The 20,935-nt window shown below is 47.7% G+C and overlaps 1 protein-coding gene across 1 annotated transcript in view; it reads left to right on the top strand.

Annotated features, from left to right (window-relative positions):
• The window catches only part of COL5A3 (collagen type V alpha 3 chain), a 116,463-nt gene that overhangs the window by 24,096 nt on the left and 71,432 nt on the right, over positions 1-20,935 (top strand). Inside the window, exons 5-9 of the mRNA XM_084836459.1 lie at positions 4,787-4,909; positions 7,320-7,451; positions 12,174-12,299; positions 14,581-14,772; positions 20,175-20,222. Of these exons, the coding sequence (XP_084692585.1) occupies positions 4,787-4,909; positions 7,320-7,451; positions 12,174-12,299; positions 14,581-14,772; positions 20,175-20,222 (621 nt within the window). The remainder of the gene's footprint in view (positions 1-4,786; positions 4,910-7,319; positions 7,452-12,173; positions 12,300-14,580; positions 14,773-20,174; positions 20,223-20,935) is intronic.

The following is a 20,935-nucleotide window of genomic DNA, read 5'->3' as shown; positions in this document are numbered from 1 at the left end:
AACCCCCATCATCCCTGACCATTAGCTGGGGCTGACGGGAGTTGAAGTCCAAAATAACTGGAGGGAGCCAGGTTGGGGCAGCCTGCTCTAGTAGAATTGCAGCGCACGCATGCCCATCCTGTAAGTGCTCCAGATGTTCTTCCTAGGAGAAGAGCCCCAATCCCACCCCAGGGATTCCCCAGCTGGATGGGATGATTTTGGTCTCAACAGTCTCCAGAAGCAGAGAGAAGCCTCAGCCCCCTCCCACATTCTTTCCTCGGGCGCCAAATGTCAGAGGGCACAAGGTCTTTGGAGGCGTCTGAGCTGGGTCCTGGGGGTGGCCAAGAACAAGCACCTCTTGTTGCAGCTCTTGGAAATCCTTGGCTCGGGGCCATCTGCCTTTGGGGAGTTGGGTGGTGGCCTGCAAACATCAGCCTGGTGGTTTTGGGACTGTGGGGTGGCTGTCTATGGAGCAGTGATGAAAAAGTGGTGGCAGGGCTCATGGAAACCAAATGTGGCACGGGGTGGGGGTGGTGGGGAAGAGGAATGTTCCCAGGCCAGGCTGTATGCCTTTTCCATCACATTTCTCTCTTGCATAATCCTCTCTCCTGCTTCCAGCAAGGAATGCCACTAATCCTCCAGAAGCAGCAACAAGTGCTCCTGGCAAAAGTGTCAGGGAGCTTGCACTGGGGGTGGGGTTCGGAAGACGCAACAGTACAAGTGCCAGGACAACTAGAATTGTATAGGCAATCGTTATTCTGCATTCTGCCAGACTCAGTTACTGTTCGGCGAAAGGGCGTGGTGGGACTCTGTCTTTCCTGCCTCTAGCGTTATAAAAGCCATTCCATACAGCAATCCCATTCACAGCAAGAATACCAGTGTTATGCTGGTGTTTTCCCATAGTAAGCACAAAGTACGAAGGGTGGATACACATCTGTGGGAGTGTGCCAATCAGGACTCCCTGACATGTATTCACTGTTCGTTTAGGGATGCTCTCATTTGCACTACATTTTTTGCTGTGTATTGTGCATTTTGTTGTTCATTGCAGGAAACATCAGTGTAACACTGCTGCTGCTGTAGCAAAACGTGGCTGTTGTATAAAGGGTGAAGTGACTCTAGATTCTTGACTAACCTGCATCAGTTCTTTCTGCCCTCCATGTTCCAAAGGCAGAGGGAAATGAGGTCCAGCTCATATGGTCCTTGGCTGATGGCTGAAGTGTGTGTGTGTGTGTGTATGTGTGTGTGTGTGTGAGAGAGAGGGAGGGAGGCAGGGAGGGAGGGAGGACTCAGTACAAAAGATATTGTGCAACTATTCCATCTTTTCCTTCTTAACTTTTTTTTTTGGTGTGGAATGAAAAATGATTGAAGTAGTGGTGGGGAAACATGGGAAAGTTACAAACTGAAGACAATGACATCTGGACCCCTTGTAAAATTCTATGAATGTAGCAGGGCAGTTGCACAAGAAAAGCCTTGTCTGAAAGCGCCCTGAAAGAGAGAGAGGAAGAGGGAGAAAGTGAGAGAATGTAAGAGAGTGAGATCTCCTTGTTCCTGAATTTCTGGTTGCTCATAGCTCCTGCCATGCTCAGGGTTGCATGTCTGCTGCATGTCACTGCTTTACTGCTGCATGTCACTGTAAATAATCTCCCATCCTCCACTCCCAACACCTCCCTCATAGTGTTCACATCATTACGTGAAGTTTTCCCCACTGAATAAACCTGTGGGACAAGGGTATGTACAGAGGGTTCATAGGATGAATGTTGCCAGGAACTGCTAAGAAGATAATGGGTGAATGCAGCAGGATATTCTGGAGCTAAGCATGACTATTTCAGCCACAACCATAATGCCTGGATGAGCCCCAAGTGGAGTGTGTGGTGGTAATGGAGCGTTAACGGGCATTTTAGAAGCACAACATCTATGTGCCTTTATATATTTAGTGAGTCTTCAGTGTTCTGTTTTCCTGTATGTGCACATTGTTGGGTATGCAGATGTTTTGGTTGGTGTGTGTGTGTGTATTTATGTGTGTGGGAAACTGGACATGCTTCTAATCCTGGCTGCTCCCTCCATGACTTCCTTTTCAAGAAGGGGGCTTCATTTGCCTGATCTAGCCTTCTCTGTCCCTACCTGACCCCATTCCTTGGGCCATGACTCACCCTGCCTACCCCCAAACTCTCCATCATGCTGCTTGATTTCTCTTCCTTTCCATCTCGAAAGGAATGCTGGGAGCCGAATAATTGTGGGTCCCAACTGAGCGGGTGGGAGCAGGCGGTTCCAGGGGCTGTGCTGGACAGAGGCCCACTGGCTATACTTTATAAGATGATTTATTGGGAGCAAATGTTCTTTGTGCACCAGGGCTGGCTGAGGTCACACAGGCTTGACGGGGGGAGCGGGGGCATGTCCAGCTGCAACCGAACGTGTGTTTGTGTACGTGCACAGTCATAATGGTTTGGCATAGACTGTCGTTGGCATTCTGGTTCCAGGCAATAAATAGAGAGAAAAAGAAGGCTGATTTAATGTCCTTAATTGCACTATTATCTATTGGTATACAAGTATGAAGGCTTGCAGAACCCACAGAGCTATTTGCTAAGCTTCTTCATTGGCTGGATGCAGCGTTCTGTGTTATTTGAAGGCTTGCTCTCCAGAGCACAGTTAAAAGGTAGCAAGTCTGACAGCAGCTAGTAGATGATTGGTTTGCTGTGCCCATCCATAGTGAGTCCATTAAAGGATGAGATGAGATCTATAGTCAGGCAAATGGAAGCAGAGATTGATATAACTGGATGGATGTACATAGGGCTTCAGGCCAAGTTTAAGGCTGGGCTGAGGGCCAGTCAGGACCTGGGAGTTCCTGCTCCAGTAGAGAATAATAGGCCATTCAGTGTTTACCAGGCTGCTGTAGGCTGGATAACAGGATGACGTTACTGTCAGTGGGGTACCACAGGGCTCAATCTTGGGCCCAGTACTCTTCAACATTTTTATTAATGACTTGGATAAGGAGGTGCAGGGAATGCTGATCAAATTTGCAGATGACACAAAATTGGGTGGGATAACTAATACCCTGGAAGACAGAAACAAAATTCAAAGTGATGGTGACAGGCTGGAGCGCTGGGCTGAAAACCGCAGCATGAAATTTAATAGGGATAAATGCCAAGTTCTGCACCTAGGAAAAAGAAACCAAAGGCACAGTTACAAGATGGGGGATACGTGGCTCAACAATACTACACGCGAGAAGGATCTTGGAATGGTTGTCGATCACAAGCGGAATATGAGCCAACAATGTGATGTGGCTGCAAAAAAAGCAAATGCTATTTTGGGCTGCATTAATAGAAGTAAAGCTTCCAAATCATGTGAAGTAGTAGTCCCCCTCTACTCCGCGCTGGTTAGGCATCATCTTGAGTACTGTGTCCAGTTCTGGGCACCACACTTTAAGAAGGATGCAGACAAACTGGAGAGGGTTCAGAGGAGGACAACGAAGATGATCAGGAGACTGGAAACAAAGCCCTTTGAAGAGAATGAAAGAACTGGGCATGTTTAGCCTTGAGAAGAGAAGACTGAGGGGAGATATGATAGTGCTCTTCAAGTACTTGAAAGGTTGTCACAGAGAGGAAGGCCAGGATCTCTTCTCGATCATCCCAGAGTGCAGGACATGGAATAATGGGCTCAAGCTACAGGAAGCCAGATTCTGGCTGAACATCAGGAAAAACGTCCTGATTATTAGAGCAATACAACAATGGAACCAATGATCTAGGGAGGTGGTGGGCTCTCCCACACTGGAAACATTCAAGACGAGGCTGAACAGCCATCTGTCAGGGATGCTTTGACTTGGGTTCCTGCATTGAGTAGGGGGTTGGACTCGATGGTCTTGTAGGCCCCTTCCAACCCTACTATTCTATGATTCTAAGTCCGTACCTCTGAACTGGAACAGTCTGCATGAAGGATCTGGGAGGGGCAGCTGCTAAAAGTTGCATATTCCTGGGGAGGGACAAGTTCTAATCCCACTCATGTTAGACAGGGCAACTCCCTCTTGACAGATAGTGTGGTGGATGAGAGCATGGACTTTTAGCTGGACTCTCCCCTCTCCCAATTCTTAGGGTGGTCTTATGTAAATAATAAAGCCTCAGGTACACCCCCTCCCAAACTATAATGGAGTGGTAATAATATTATTCTTGCAAGATTGTTGTAAGGCAGAGGTGGGGAATGTGTGACCCGCTAGATGTTGGTGTGCTGCAACTCATATTAGCCCCAGCCAGCATGGCCAATGGTCAAGGATGGTAGGAGTTGCAGTCCAACAACATCTGGAGGGCCACAAGTTGCCAACCCCTGTTGAAGGGCTTCCTGAGAGAAGACAGGTGAAGGGCTTTGAGCACTTAGGGCAGGTGTTATACAATATTATTACTAGTTGTTATGCTATAGTACAGGAGTAGGCAACTTGTAGCCCTCCAGATGTTTTGGCCTACAATTCCCATCAGCCCTAGCCAGTATAGCCAATGGTGAGGGGTTATGGGAACTGTACCGGCCAAAACATCTGGAGGGCCACAAGTTGCCCACCCCTGCTATAGTGGGAAGTCCAATAACAAATACGCCATTACCTATTTTTATTATGTGCTTCTGCAGTCTTCCCGCACATTCTCAGCACTCCAGTGGACTCATACATACCCATGTACCAGCTGATCCCTGTAAAGGCACATGCCCTGAAAATACACAGGCACAGCAATGTTTGTTTCCCCCAGCATTTGTGTGTGTGTGTTCATGTATATATACCTGGCCACATGTTCTGGCTAGCTATGCTCACTCTTCTTCCTCTTCCCTTCAGGGTGATCTGCAGCAGCTGTTGGTTGTGCCGGATCCAGCAGCCGCAGCCCGCTACTGCCAGCATTACATGCCTGATTGCAACAGGCAGCTCACCTACCCGTTGCACACCCACGATCCCGAAGAGGTAGGAGACCAAAGAGCAAGAGTTTCTGGGAGCCAAATTCCCTGCTTTCATGGCCACCCCCCACCCCTGGGACGAGCAGACTGGCCCCAGATCCAAGGCCTGTATCCCCTGCAGGGGCCCACTAGCCTAGCCTGTGAAGAAAACCTTCCCTGAGAATGGAGCTAACATGTGGCAAATTAGTACCATGGGATTCCTCCTCCTCCATGTTCGTAAAGAGCAAGAGCTGCTTCTCCCTTCAAATGGCCATCTCTCTTGCTCCAACCTACCCCATGGTACAGAACTGGGATTCGGTGACAGCAGACCAAAGGCTGCTAGGACAGTATTTCAGGCATTTGTACCTTCCACTTTCCACTGGCTTGTGGACTCTAGTGGTCTTGTCAGGGTGAATGAGCTTGGACCTGACACTTGGAAAGTGCTGGTTGAATAGAAGGAATATATGGTGACTGCTATCTGGAGTGGCAGAATTTCAGCGGTGCTAGGCTAATTGGGGAAACCCTGATGGGGAAACATAGTTCTCCACATGCACACAGTTTTCACCACATTTGCAGCCTCCTTTGCCTGCTCCATATCCGTGAATGAAAGCAGTTAACCCATCCTACCACCCTTGCAGTCCCTTCCCTCCATTCACTTATATGGAGAAGAGAAAATGTGCTGCAAACAGAAAGATCGTTGTGGAGGAAACACAGTTGCTGCCACCATCTCCCCCACCCCTCCCCTGCCATATCCAACATACAAGGGAGAGCCATGGAACAGGTTGAGGTGCTCCTGCATTTGGACACATATTTGGCTTGCCACATGTTACCTCACAAAACAGCCTTCTCATGGGCATGGTTTCCAGATATTTTCCAACATGTTAAAATACCCTTGGGACTGTTTTGATCTGTGGTGCAAATGTGGAGACTTGTCTTTTCTGTGCATTCCACCTTTACCCAGGGCCCAGAAAAGCCTGGACTTGGGCCCACCTAACATGGGGGCCTCCAATGTGTCTCCCATATATTGCATTTGTTCTCCCCCACATGTGACATATATTACACACTGGCAAGGAAAGTCCCCAATATATGACACTTCAATACTGGAGGGGTGGTGGAAACCTTATGTCAGGGCTGCAGAACCTCAGGCCTGGAGGCCAAATCTGGCCCACCTGGTGTCCCAATCCCATCCTCTGGGTTTCCCCAGATGGCCATGCCCCTTCCCCTGGCCCCACACCCTTCTGCCAATTACTAATTGCTTGGTGGTTTCCTGGCTTTTGTGCAGTTTTTTCTCTCCCCATCCTAAAATGTTGAAATGCCTCTCCTAAGTCTGAAATTACTGGCAGTGAGAGCTTCATGCTACAATATGCTGGTATTTTGGGCCCACCCCTTTTGCCTTTAACCCCACCCACCACTGAAATGTGGCCCCTGAGGGCTTCTCTGAAATGGAATTCAGCCCCTGGGCTGAAATAGGTTCTGCACCCTTGCATTATGTGGTGGGGCTATGCTATGACAAGATATAAAGTGACATAGCCCTGTGGTATCCATGATGATAATCCCAGGGCCTGCAGCATCAAAGCTTCAGTATGTATAAACATTGCTAAAGAGACTGAAAGATTCATGCAGCCTGATCTCTTACGATGGCTCATGGAGCTGTGGGGTGTAAACTTGACTGGAAACGTGTCGGCATGGTTAGGAATGTCAGCCAAAACGTGGACTTGCTGATTTCAAGGGAAGAGATCAATCTATATTAATCTATTTTCTGGGGAAAGTGGATCTCCAGAACCTTTCCATTTCAACAAGCGTGGCATCTATTACCCATCAGCTGCCTGTAGAATTGAAACATCTCTGTGGGCTACTTCAGCTGGATCCTGTCCCAGAATAGAAGATTACACGTGGAAACCCTTGCATCTGTTTTTAGTTCCATATGGTGAATCTACAGCAGAAAGGGCCAAAAAAGAGTCTGGATTTTTTTCTTGGGAGTGGATGGAGGAGGTTGGTTGTGCAGTCTGTTGGACAACCAGCAGACAGGTAGGGGGCAAACTGGGATTGATCCCAAAGGCAGACAGCAGGGCCTGGGGAATGATGGAACTGGGGGCAGAGTGTGTGTACCTGGGCAGAAAGGCCATGTATGCATAGCAACTGGATCAAGCGAGTCTTCTCCAGAAAGGCATCTTGGCCCCAAAGCAGGACAAATCTGTTCGGTGAAGGGTTGTTCCTGTGTGCGGCTCCCACAAGGGGTTGGTGCCATGTTCCCCCTCTGCCGGTCTGTCTCTTGGGAATGGGTTCCTGGTGGCTGGGCATGGGGGTAGTCTCTGTTGGTGTTCTGTGGGAATGGTGGGGTGTCTCTTCTTTCTCAAGTGCCTGCTTTCTCTCTCTCTCTCCCTCCCCCCTTTCATTGTTTCCACCCCTTCTTCTGTCCTACCCCCGATCCTGTGCAGAACATTCCCCGCAGGAAGGGCAAGAAGGGCAAGGGCAAAGGCAAGGGCAAGGGCAAGAAGAGAGGTAGAGGCAAGAAGAAGAGGAACAAGGAATCGCCCCAGATGTCCTCCCTCACTCCAGCCCCGGGCCAGGTAGAGAGTGCAACTAACTGCCCTCTGCTGGCCTAATCACTCACAGCCTCCACCAGCCTAACCCACCGCCCGCCTAACTTGTATGTCCTGCCTAACCAGCCTAACTTGCAGCTTTTTGTCCTGCTTTATCCCAATTGGTTCTTCAGGCAGGATGTGCTGCTCAGCGCTTGCCTCCACACAGCTGCCAGTTTGCTGCCTCTCCCTGGGCAGCCATAGGAGCCACGTTCAACAGCCTCTGGCCTTTGGCAGGGCGGGGGGTGTCTATGGGCTCTAGGAGAGTTGGACGTTCTGAACTTCTGATTCCATTGGTGCCAATTGGTTGCAAATGCCTTTTCTTCGGACGCAGGTGAGTTTTCATGACGAGGGACAACTTCCCACGGTTATCACCTCCAGGCAATATCACCTTCAGATCTCCTCCTGATGTTCAGTCACTAGTAATTTTCGAGGTCTGGATGAGCCAGTGAGTTTGATAGGCTCAATTATCCCAGTAACCTCAACAGTTAGGGCACGGCTATTGCTGGGAAGCTATAGTAGTTGCCTGGTAAATCTTCGAGAATGTTTGCATAGAGTTATGTGTGCCTCCATCCTGGTGTGATGACATCAGCCCTGAGCAGGGCAAGTTTGTTAAAATGTGAAATTCAATGTGTAGACTAAAAAAAAAGGTGTGTCGCTTAGCCATGAATTGTGTTGCAGATGAGCAGCAAACAGACCACAGATTGTTTTCTCTATTTCTGGTTTGTTTCTCTCCTGCCCATTTTGCCAGCCTTTAGAGTGATTTCATTTTCAGGCTGCTCTTGCTGGGTGCCTGTGTTTCAGGGCAGATAGCAGTGTAAAAGAAGCCAGGAGTGAGCCACAGTTCTGGGTTCAGAAATCACAGCACATGGTTTAAACAAGCCAGACTTGGTAAGCCAACAACAAATCATGGGTTCTATTTGTGGTTTACAGTTGATTAACAAACCATGGGTTGTTTGCTGGGATGGGTTCAGTCGCAACAATAAGCCAGATTTCAACAAACCATACCATGACTTAGCATTATGTGTGATCGAGTACCTCCTAACAGCAATTACAGAATGGCCTATTGACACAATCAGTTATTTGACAGCCCTTCAACTTAGATCAACTTCTGTGTGTGTGTGTGTATGCACACATGCACATACGCACACACACACATGTCCACACACACATTCAAGGGAAGGATGAGGTGAGCTGAAAGAAAGTCAGCAATTCCTGGCATGATCTCTTTACTCACCTCTCTCTTATTTCAGAATAAATTATCATATAGATCGTAGCATGGAGAGGAGCTGTAGTTCAAAGGTAGAGCCCCTGCTTTGCATGCAGAAGGTCTCTGGTTCAATCCCTGGCATCTTCAGGCAGGGCTGCGAAAGAATCCTGCCTGAAACCCTGGAGAGCTGCTGCCATTCAGTGTTGACAGTGCTGGGCTAGATATACCCATGGTCTGACTTAGTATAAGGCAGCTTCTTGTGTTTCTATAACAGAGGCTCCCACCACCCTACCTCAGGTGTGTGCAGTTGCATAGAGATTTGTACTGTTCTGTGACTTCACATAGGTATGAAGAGCATGTGACGGACACACCATACGAGTACTTAATGTATCCAGGGCTTGTTATCTTAGGATAATATCTCTGAGAGAATAGCCTCTGAATCCCAGTTGTGTAAGCATACCAGTTAAAAGACCTCTCCACATACAATTTTTTGTTTGTTTTAAGTGCAGAACTATAAATGTGACATTGCATATGCATGCATCATACAAGCACATTTCTCAGATAGTGGGAATTAGTTGTGGCTCCCTCTTGAGTGTACGCTCAGTTGGGGAAAAACCCAGTTTGTTTCTGTGTAAGGTGTGAAACAGCCTACCGGTCGCCCTCCAAGTTTTGGATTTTGCCATCCTTAGGAATAGAGAGGTCTGCAGTTTAGTAGATGGGAGAAGGGCAATACATAGCCATGCTGAAGTTGCAGAGGGACTAGTGGAGCCAAGTACGTTTGGGGGCATGGAGTATATGCAATCAACAACTAGGGCCATGGCAACTTTATACATGTGTGGCCCGAAACTCAGGGTATTAGCAGATTGGAAAGGTTAGCATAACTTTCCAGCTATTGGCCAACACTCCTGCACCCTTCAACCGATATAGTATTTAGACCAAGTTTTCTTCTTTGCAGACAGATGGATCTCATGCTTCCCCTCCATGCAGTATCTATGATATGGGTATATATCTTTCCCCAGCCATTGTATTCTCTTTCTGCCCTCTGCCCTCCCTGCTTCCTCCCACTACTGGCCCTTTTAAGTCAGGGCAGCATCCAGAAACTTGTGAAATATGGGTCAGGGGGACTCTGAGCTCATCCTGCCAGTGAGTCACTCTTGGCTTGGCCAGGGGGAACCATTTCCCTGCCAAATGGAGCAGTTGGCAGAGTTCCTCCCTCTGGGATCAGAACTCCAGCTGCTGTGCTGCTCAGTACTGGCAAAATATCTCTTTCTCTTACCCTTCCCAGCTTCTTCCCAGGGAGAAGCTGCCACCCACCTGCCCTTCCTTTTGCCCTGACGTTGGCATTACCTCTCTTGTCATTCCCCAAGGCCTTGTCTAGGAATGGAGTCTTCTGTGGCTACTCAGACAATGATAGGGCCCTTTTACACAATCATATATCTATCTACTTAGATATATTTAATATAGCGTGGTCAACAAAAGTTGTTCCTTTGGGTGGATTTTGGTCTAGTCGACCGGTCTTGCAAAGGCTGTGGTGTATATAGAGATCACATCCTGCCTCATCCTGAGACTCCGAGTCTGTTGCAGCACTCGCAAGACTTGTTTGCCATTCCAAAATCCACTCATTCAAAATGAGAAGTTGCTTATACAGATTTATGAGCACTGTCATGTGACTTGGCTGCTTCTATAGATTTAGGAACACTGTCATGTGACTTGGCCCAAAGCTAAGGCAGAGGTTGTGTTCTGGAGGCCCATTAATTTTAGGGGTGGGGGTTTGTAGGGGGTGGGGAGAGAGAAAGTGTAAATAATGAAGTGGAAGAGGGCAAAGTAAGAAGGTTTACTTTGGGATATATTTGAGATTAAATTTCAAAACAGCAGTACATTTTAAGAGCATTTGTTGTGGTTTCCTTGTGCCTCATAATGACTAGAGATATAAACACTCCTGATGACTCAAAACATGAGATCTGAAACAGAGGGAATAGGTGACTGCCTGCACTTCCTAAATAGTGTTCTTGGGTATGTTGCCATTCTTTTCCCTGGGTTCCTTTCCTCCCACTTTGTCAGGCCCCCACCCTCTGGTGTGTCTCATTATTTATTTTAAGCATTTTTTTAACCCTGTTCTTCAGCTGAAAGGTTCGCAGAGTAACTTGCACAACAAAGGAATAGGCTGTTTTGTGTTTGGCTTGTTCATTCTGCTTCTGTGCCCATCTGCACCCCACACTGGAGCCATAAGGCACAGTCAGTCTCTTCCCCTGGCCTACCAAGGTGCCACTTAGGCTCAGCCCCATCCTACCAAGCTCCATGCCCTGATCTGCCTTTAACTTTCAGGTCATCAGACTGGCAGGGGCTGCTCAACCAATAAGAGAGGCTCTTCCCCGCCAGGCTCTCCCCCCCCCCTTACCCTGAAGCTCCTGTAATGCGAAGGTTCAAAGCTTCACATTAAGGTTCAAAGCTTCACATTAATTACTTCCTTGCAGCGACAAAGCAAACAGTAAAGAAACACAGCACCAATGTTTAGGGAACAAGCCTCACTGATTACAATGGGAGTTACTTCTGAGGATGCACCTTCTTCCCCAACCTATGCCAGATTCTGCCAATTTTGTTTTGATTTCTTTCCCTCCCCTCTCTCACTATCTCATTATCATGCATTTGCCAGCAAATCCAATAGCCCCTATGTTTGCACGATAGTGAGATGGGGGTGTATGTATTGACGGATAAAAGCACTATTTTGCTTTAATGTGTTACTTTTTAAAAAAAGGTAGAGGCTGCACGGTGACGGAGCACATCTATACTTTGCGGGGATGGCCACCAGAGTTTAGTGGTAGGCAAGATGAAATAAATGCCATGAGGTAGCTCAGAACTCTGACGGCCAGCCCTGAAATGGCGGACACATCAGAGAAACACAGGCGCGGAAAACATTGAGGAAACACCCCTTGAGGACACCGAGCTCACGGCCAGGTGAAAGACACACCCCTGGGCAGGGAAATCATGCTGAAGTAAATGCGGAAGGTGGTGCACACCACAACAAAAGCGCAGACAAGCCAAATTAAAGAAAACAATTGGACTAAAAGTAGTCTCAGAAGAACCGTTTTTTCTGCGCGAAACTCCAGGGTGGCTGCAAGATGGCCATGACATCATATGCCCCGAACGACCTCTGAATGCAGCAATCTTGCAGTAAATCACTTGTGGAGACACGCCCCCTGGCAACACTAAAGCCAGGAGGCTGTGTTTTTTTACATATCAGTCCCCACAAAGCCTCTTGAGCTCAGAGGCATGGCCGGCTTTCTCTGCTCTAACGTCGAGGTGCCGGGCTGCATTTGGCCTGGAATTTTCTTAACACCATGACCATCTTGGTTGGCTTTTTGGCTGCTGGCATATTTCTAACCCCTGGACAGTTTGTATAGATCTATGTGCTCACCACTAGCCACATAACAGCAAATAGATAACACCGCCATGAAATCCCCTTTTTAAACATCTCATTTCCTCTCTGCTACCCTTGCAAGTATGAGACTCCAGGTCAAGCTACTCCTACAAAGGCAGCAACTGAGTTCTGGGAGGAGAGTCCTGATGCAGGAGCCATGACTGCTACCACTGTCACAGTCAGTTTTAACCTCACGGAAAACTATGAGGTAGGAGGACTTGGGGCAGAGAGGGTGGGGATGCTGTTGATATCCTTGGGCTGTGCCGCTAAGCTCTCTCGGGAAAGGTATTCTCACACTGCCAGAGTCTGGACAAAGTCTGGGATTTAGGATTACCTGAAAAATAGGAAGAGAAGGTGATGTGGTGGCTTAAGTGGAGAGAAAGTCAGGAAAGTCTAGGAGGCTGATCGGTGCATTCAGAAAAGGCATGTGACCCAGTGCGCTGGAGGCTTTACTGCTTCAAAATGCAGGTGGATGATCACACATTTGAAAACTCTCATTGTTTTCGTTTGTTGTATTTTTTTTTTCTTAAGAAACAAACAGACCTCCAGGCCCATGGAAAACAAGAATGTCAGGGAGAGCAGTTCTTCCAGATCAGGCAGGGGTATGGACTCATGGGCTGGATGTGGCCCACAGGGCCTCTGTACGCAGCATGTGACACCCCCCTAAGCCTTGCCCACCTCCAACAGTTAGGCTTGAAAAAAGTCTCCCACTGGAGTTAATGGGAGGCTTTTTTCAAGCCAAATTGCAGTGCTCAGGGTGGTGGGGGAGAGTCACAGATTGTAAGGGAAAGGTTAACCTTCCCCTCCCCATGTACTACGACCTCGGCCCCTGAAAACTGGCACACCCACACGACAAACCCTCCTGTTGACTCCAATGGGAGGCTTTCTTCAAGCCGTGTGTGTGTGTGTGTGTGTCTGTGTGTGTGTATGAAAGGATGTGTTAGGGGTGTGTGTATGAGTGTGTATGGATGTGGCTTTGGCCCCACTCACTGCTGGCATGCGGCCCCTGAAAGGTTATCCACGAGGAAATGTGGCCCTCGGGCTGGAAAATGTTCCCCAGTCCTATTTTAGCCCATCCCTTTTTCTTGGCATCTTACATGCAGGGATGGTTTCATGTTGGAAAGCATTCAGATACATGAGTGCCGGTCTACATTTTGAAGTGGTCGAGTCCCAGAGAGGTCACACCGCATGCTTTTACCTGATGTGCAGAACAGTTTTTGTGAATTCCAGAGATGGAAGGATCTCTCCCCAGCCTCTGTGAACTCTATGCTGAGCAGGGCGACTGAACCTGTTTTTCCCATGTTAAACTCAGCAGTCAGTACTCTAGTCACTGCACTATGTGCACTGTACTGGCTTTCACTCATCGTATGCCATCCATGACAGATAGCTAACCTTTCCTTGAAAAAAAACACTCAAAAGGAGATTCCATAACTCCTGTTTTATTGCCAAACAGGTCTCATGGAATGTGCTTTCAATGGCAGTCCATCAGTGCCTCACTGCTGGAACTGTAGTTGGATGTGTCCCGATCACAGCAGGGTTTGCATGTGACCAGCAGTAGTTCAGTGATTAAATTATGGCTGGGAAAATCCAGCTGTAGTTTACTGCAGTTTCCCTTGGGATAATTGAAAGAGATTATGTGGACAGTTCTAGGGTAGAGAGTGTAACCACTACTGTCTAGGACAGAAATAATTGGCTAATGTGTCCTTTACAAAGGCAGCATTTTTCTCTACTCCCTTATTCAGTGGAAGGAAGGAAGAAAAGGACAGCAGTCAATTTTCTTTCTCAGCATGGGGGTAAAACAAAGAGGAGCAGCAGCAGTTTAATCCTCCTGGACTGGCAGTGCAAACATGGCTCACTGCAGAAATTAATGTGGGAGTAAACTACTGCTGTTTGAAAAGGAAGGAATAAATGAAAAGGAAGGAATAATATTGTCTCCTAACATTTAACCTCATTTTGCATTCCATAGAGTTAAAAAAAAACCAAAAACCCACACCAAAGCTTCTTCTCTAACCCTAGCCAGGCTGGTTCACACACAGTCCTGCCATGCACATTCTCAACCCCCCCCCCCATACTTGAGTGACACTTGGTCTCATTCACCCCGCCACACCATGGTTAGAACATTTTGTGAGAATCTATGCATTTCTATTCAAGTATTAACGCTGTCATTACGTAAGGTGATCTGTCCACCATGGGGCTAGGACCTACATGGAGCAAATATACACATGTCACATTAAACATTCTCTGCATGGGAGGGCAGAGTGCAAGCTTGAGACTGGCTCCCACATAGAATCACGTACACACACCCTTGGGTGGGGGTGTGCCGAACCTCAGAGGATTGGATGAACAGAAGCTCTTTTCTTTCATTGAATGGGAAATAGAATATAATAATTGTAGATGGGGAAGGAAAGTGGGGTCCAGCGCGCAAAAATACCTGCAAGTCAAAACACCCGAACAGTCTCTGGTGTGCTTCATTTCTCCTCTCCTGATAGGACCTTTTTGGAGAGGAGTATGTGATCGGTGAGGACACTGACCTGGATGGCAATGGCACTCTTCGAGCATATGATGAGAGGCCTGACTACCGAGCCAGGGACTATGAGAACTACTATGACCGAAGGGATGGCAGCAAGGAAGAGCGGTATGATCCAGCTGAGCGCATTGAAGCCACTGTCCAGCTCTCCAAGGTAATGGCTATGGAGACACATTTCTGAGCAATGGCTCAGCAGCCTGATGGGACTGCACAAAAAGCCCATTCAATTCTGGGGTGTATTAACAGCAGCACATTCAAAAAAAGGAGCTTTCCTCTGGATACCGATGTGCATTTGTATCATGGTGCTCATCCGGGCGCCACTGAACTTAATGGATGAGTCTGTTGATGTGGATAGGGTATGGGACCCTTTGTGGAACCACTAGTCACACAAAACATTCATTTCTCGAGCGGGATTGGGTCCGATAGGTGAGAGGATCCCATCAGTCTGCACTTGATTCCAACCATGTGTGAATGCAAAGGTCATGTCTCTCTATCTTTATGGAGTGTCCAGATATTGTGAGATTTTCTGGAGCCAATGAGAAGCAGTGTTAGAACAGAACAAGCAGCATTCTGAATAGGGAGTGGACAAGAGATCAACGGGAAGCAATTAGGCATTGTAAGTGAGGGTTTGTTTTCACAAACTAATTTTGGATCCACTGTGTATGTAGGAGGGAAAGATATCTTGTACAGGAAAGGCGGGCGCACACACACACACACACACACACACAGATCTGTGTCTCCTGATGTGACATGCTGTCTCGAGAATGACAAGTCTCAGAAGCTCAAAAAGAGGCAAGAGAAGTCAACAGGGTGTGGCAACCAAGTGTTGGCAGGAGGAAGGGGAAAGCACCAGAACAATCAGGGACACTGAGGTCTGAGAGACAGCAGGAACGTAGGAAGCTGCCTTATACTGAGTCAGACCATTTGTCCATCTAACCCTGTATTGTTGACCCTGACTGGCAGCAGCTGTCCAGGGTTTCAGGCAGGATTCATTCCTAACCCTATATGGAGATGCTGGGGATTGAACCTTGGACCTTCTGCATGCAAAGCATGTGCTCTGACACTGAGCTAGGGCCACTCCATCGAGCCTGTGGTACTGATAGGATTTACGGACTACGGAAATATATGAGTAAATTTGTTAGGACTCTAATTTCTAGAGTTCATAGAAGAACTGACACTAGATTCCAGAGACAGGAAAAAGTGTCTAAAATGTCTTTGTCTATCTTAATATACACATAAACCAAACTGCCATGTTTGGCCATAAATACAAATTTGGGGTGAGAAACAGAAGGAGCTTAAAGAAAGGGACCTGGCAAAATTAAAGTCCTCCAGTCAATTGTCGTTTTTCAAAACAAACAGTTTTCAAACCAACAAACCATTGTTGGGTAGTCCCTTTTTGGAGGGGAAAGATCCAAAGTGTTGGCTGAGATCCACCAGAAGGAAGAGACAGAACATCAGAAGGGTGGCTTGATCACAAGAGATGACTTTGCCCCAACATATCATAGAGCCTCTCCCACTGCAATCTTTCAGGGCAGAGTTAGGACGTAAAGAGGAAACACAGTTGTTTCTTCTCCAGCCACATGAGCCTTGGCTTCACAATTCGTTTTGTGGACATGCATGCCAGCAAGTGGGATGCTGGGTCAGCTGTCAGTCTTGCTTCTCCCGTCATGTACCAGGCAGGTACTTGCCTCCGTCCCACCCACCCCAAAAGTTTCATGTGTTAATTTGTATACATATTCATCTTCAGTAGAAAGAAAAATAATAAAACAATCATTTTAAAATGGTTGCATAAGTGCTACAGGGAATGGGGGGTGGGGTGTTGGTGATGTCATAGGCACTACCCAAAAGGCATCACTGCAGTCTGCTCCACCCCACCCCCAAGTCAGTTCCGAAAACCTGTGGAGCTATTCCCCCCCCCCCCCGAAGTTGCCTCAGGAGAGAAAAAGGTATTTTTGTTTACAGAGGAGCTGTTAATCGGCCTCTGCTGCTATTTCCTTAAAACGTTACATCTGTCTTCACCCTGAGATTTGCCAAGGGTGCCCTACTTTTATGAGGCACGTAGAAGCAAAGAGACTGCTATATATAATATTAATGACAGATATTTATTTATACGTTTCCTCCGTCACCACAGAACCACTTGTTGCTCTTCCAGCTCCTTCGCTGCTCAGCTTGCCAGTCCTGTAGTTAATCGGCCTCTGCTGCTATTTCCTTAAAACGTTACATCTGTCTTCACCCTGAGATTTGCCAAGGGTGCCCTACTTTTATGAGGCACGTAGAAGCAAAGAGACTGCTATATATAATATTAATGACAGATATTTATTTATACGTTTCCTCCGTCACCACAGAACCACTTGTTGCTCTTCCAGCTCCTTCGCTGCTCAGCTTGCCAGTCCTGTAGTTAATCGGCCTCTGCTGCTATTTCCTTAAAACGTTACATCTGTCTTCACCCTGAGATTTGCCAAGGGTGCCCTACTTTTATGAGGCACGTAGAAGCAAAGAGACTGCTATATATAATATTAATGACAGATATTTATGTATACGTTTCCTCCGTCACCACAGAACCACTTGTTGCTCTTCCAGCTCCTTCGCTGCTCAGCTTGCCAGTCCTGTAGTTAATCGGCCTCTGCTGCTATTTCCTTAAAACGTTACATCTGTCTTCACCCTGAGATTTGCCAAGGGTGCCCTACTTTTATGAGGCACGTAGAAGCAAAGAGACTGCTATATATAATATTAATGACAGATATTTATTTATACGTTTCCTCCGTCACCACAGAACCACTTGTTGCTCTTCCAGCTCCTTCGCTGCTCAGCTTGCCAGTCCTGTAGTTAATCGGCCTCTGCTGCTATTTCCTTAAAACGTTACATCTGTCTTCACCCTGAGATTTGCCAAGGGTGCCCTACTTTTATGAGGCACGTAGAAGCAAAGAGACTGCTATATATAATATTAATGACAGATATTTATTTATACGTTTCCTCCGTCACCACAGAACCACTTGTTGCTCTTCCAGCTCCTTCACTGCTCAGCTTGCCAGTCCTGTAGTTAATCGGCCTCTGCTGCTATTTCCTTAAAACGTTACATCTGTCTTCACCCTGAGATTTGCCAAGGGTGCCCTACTTTTATGAGGCACGTAGAAGCAAAGAGACTGCTATATATAATATTAATGACAGATATTTATTTATACGTTTCCTCCGTCACCACAGAACCACTTGTTGCTCTTCCAGCTCCTTCGCTGCTCAGCTTGCCAGTCCTGTAGCCAAGTGCCACCAGGCCATGATGGCTCTGTGATGGAATCTTGGCTTTTAAACCCACCAGTCAGGGTGGGGCTGCAGCGTTCCAAGCTTTGTGAGTCAGGCTCACTACAAACCTTTCTCCGCATCACAGATCCTGGCTGCAAGGGCATCTAGAAAGGCGTTCTGTAGACTTGCCAAAGGGCTCCATCACATGGGTGGAGAATTCCACATCAATGCCGGTTCTTTCCTCATCCGGTATCATTGCAGGACTGGGTCATTCTCTTTAGATGGCTGTCCCCGTTGCTTTATTTTTTGTTTCTTTCCTTCTCACGGGGGTGGTGATGCCGCTCAGGGTGTAGCGATAATTCCTCCCTGGTACCTGTCCCTTTCCCTCCCCTTGCACATTACTGGTGGATGGGGCCTGACATGCTGTAAGTCTGCAACCCTCAGCATGCTTACTTGGGAGTAAGCCCCATTGAACTTAATGGGGTGCTCTGAATCAACAGAGGATGCTGATTCTGAGCTTGGTGGGGTGGGGGATCAGATCTGTCTCCCTTCATTGCAGGGAGGGATTTTACCCTCTTCTCTCTCCAATCAAGAAATGTGCTCAAGCATTTACATGGCAGAGACGTGGTTTGAGAGCAATGCACTTCTTTGGCACCCTGCTGTCTGGTGCTGCTGTTGCCAAGCGGGTGGTGTGCTGCACTGCAGCCAGGATTTGGGCAGTTTGGCCGGGGGGTCACCTTGAAGCACAGGGGGAAATCGCGGGGGGGGGGAGGGTTGGGCACAGATCTTTCCTTCCTCAGCAAGACTTGAGTGGAGGCAGGAGTCGCCCTCAAACCGTGCGCCCTCCCTTCCTTGCAAGGAAGGGAGAGTGCACAAGCCCTCATGCCTGTCAAATCTGCCTGCAGCCCCACATCCCACAACAACGGAAAACAAATGCCCACAGCCGGTTTCTTCCGCTATTGGAGAATTTCACGGGGAGGTCATGGCGCTCCTGTTCCATGGGCTGGAAAAAAATATCACATTTTTTGCATTTGGGGAAAACACGGGATAATCGACTAGGGAAAATGGCAGGAGACACTCTGGAGGGTAATGGAGTCACCTAAAGAGCCTGCAAACTTCCCTGACAAAGCCATCTCAATAGCAGGATAAAAGCTCCGTGTGAAGGAGCCCAAAGTCCAAGCCTGTGTGCCTTGGGGAAACATTGTAGGACTGGCCAGATGAGGCTAGGCTTTGGAGCTCAGGGTGGAACTTCATTTTGTTTTGATCAGTGTGTCTGTGTTGTTTTTGCTCCTCTGTCCTGTCCCCTTGGGGTAGAATGAGCAATGCCTATGCAAGCAGGGATAGGCAACCTGGTGCCCTCCTGAAGATTTGGACTGCAGCTCCCACAATCCCCAGCTAGGATGACCCATGGTCAGGGATTATGGGAGTTGTAGTCCAGCACATCTGGAGGTTGCCTACCACTGATCTAAAGAAATGCTGCCCTGTGGGCCAACCAACTCATAAGTGTTTGGTCCTGGAGCTTCATGCCAAAATCTGGGAATGTCAAGCAGTTCAGTTGCTCCTGCTTCACTCGCCATTCCCTTGAGGTCTGGGAAGTGTGAGGTGGCAGATTTTCAGGGTCAGCTTCTTTTGAACAGCAGGTCACTGGAGGCTCTGGGTGTCTTCTTATGTACACATTGATAGATGGGGAAAGAATCATCATCCGGCCCACACAGTGCCAAGGCTCACACTCGGCAAGCTCAGAAAACATCCCCCACTTCTTTCAAGCTTCTTTTCCAGCATCTCACACAACCAGAATCAAATCCCCCACCACTCTTTTAAGCTGAAAATAGTTTGTTTCCATTCCATGTAGCTCAGGGGTGCCGCACTGCCCAAATCCAGCCTGCCTGCGGTCTCAGTTTGGCCCTCCAGAGTTCTTGAAGTGGCCACACCCCTTCCCCTGACCACTGGGCATTTGGTGGTCTCCCAGCTTTTGTGCAGTCCCCCCCATTTTAAAAGGTAGAAATGACTCTCCTAAAGCTTAGTTACTGGCAGTAAGAGATTTAACCCCCAATACACTGGTAAGTCTGGTGCTTTCACATTTGGCCACTGGAATGCATCCCCCTCCCAAGAACTTCTCCAACATGGAATTGGCCCTTGGGCTGAAAGAGGTTCACTACCCCTGATGTAGCTGAATAGCAGACTGGAAAAGCTCCTTGCTCAATGAGAATCCCCATTTAATTGCCCTGCTTTAAGGAGAAGGCAGTTTCTCCACATTAGGAATACCTGATATTGTTTGGCCGTTGTCGTGATGAGTTGTTCCCTTTGTGTCCCTACCAGGAAAAAAATCTGAAGGGAGAGAAAGGGGAGCCTGCAGTTGTAGAGCCTGTGAGTATGATATTTGTTCTGTCCTGGCATTGCTACCCCTCCCTCAATGAGGTTGGGTGAGAGGCTGAATCCTATCCTTGAACGGTGGCCTTGGCCTTGGTGATCAGTCCAATTTTAATAATGTTTTTTAAAAATCGAAAAATAAAGATCTCCAAATCTAGTGATTTCCAAACAGTAGAAAAGATGCCAGTAGAGAAGGTCGTAGGGCCGTTCTAAGTGCGTGTGGCAGGCTCCCAGTAGTGCAACATTCTGCTCCAGATGTTTTGGACTAGAACTCCCAGCATACCTGACCATTGGTCATGCTAGCTAAGGCTGATGGGATTTGGAAGTCCAAAACATCTGGAGGGCATCGGGTTGGGGAAGGCTGCAGTGGTGGGTATCAGAGATGGTGCGGTCTCTGGGACAGGTTGAAACCAGCAGTTGGGTTCTGAACAAAGACATTATACTGTTAACCATTCACTTTGGCCCAAATGTTGGTTTACAAGTATGGCTAAGGGGAACCTGTTCCTTTATTTTCATGGATATTTCCACCTTCTTGCACACTGGCATCACAAAAAGCGGATATGTCTTTTTCACACAGTACAGTTGTGTGTTGCATGCATGTTATTATCGGCAGCTGCACATCGTGTTTTCCAAACAGAAGTGCTCATAGCTGTAAAGGTCTGCATCCCAGACAGTTTAATTGTGCATCATGTTCCCCATCCAAAAGCGCA

Source organism: Heloderma suspectum, chromosome 2 (genome assembly GCF_057233095.1).
Source record: "Heloderma suspectum isolate Gila_16-S chromosome 2, 16-S_ref, whole genome shotgun sequence".
Classification (NCBI taxonomy): domain Eukaryota; kingdom Metazoa; phylum Chordata; class Lepidosauria; order Squamata; family Helodermatidae; genus Heloderma; species Heloderma suspectum.
The sequence above is the reverse complement of the archived record's forward strand: the minus strand, read 5'-3'. Positions and strand labels throughout refer to the sequence as shown.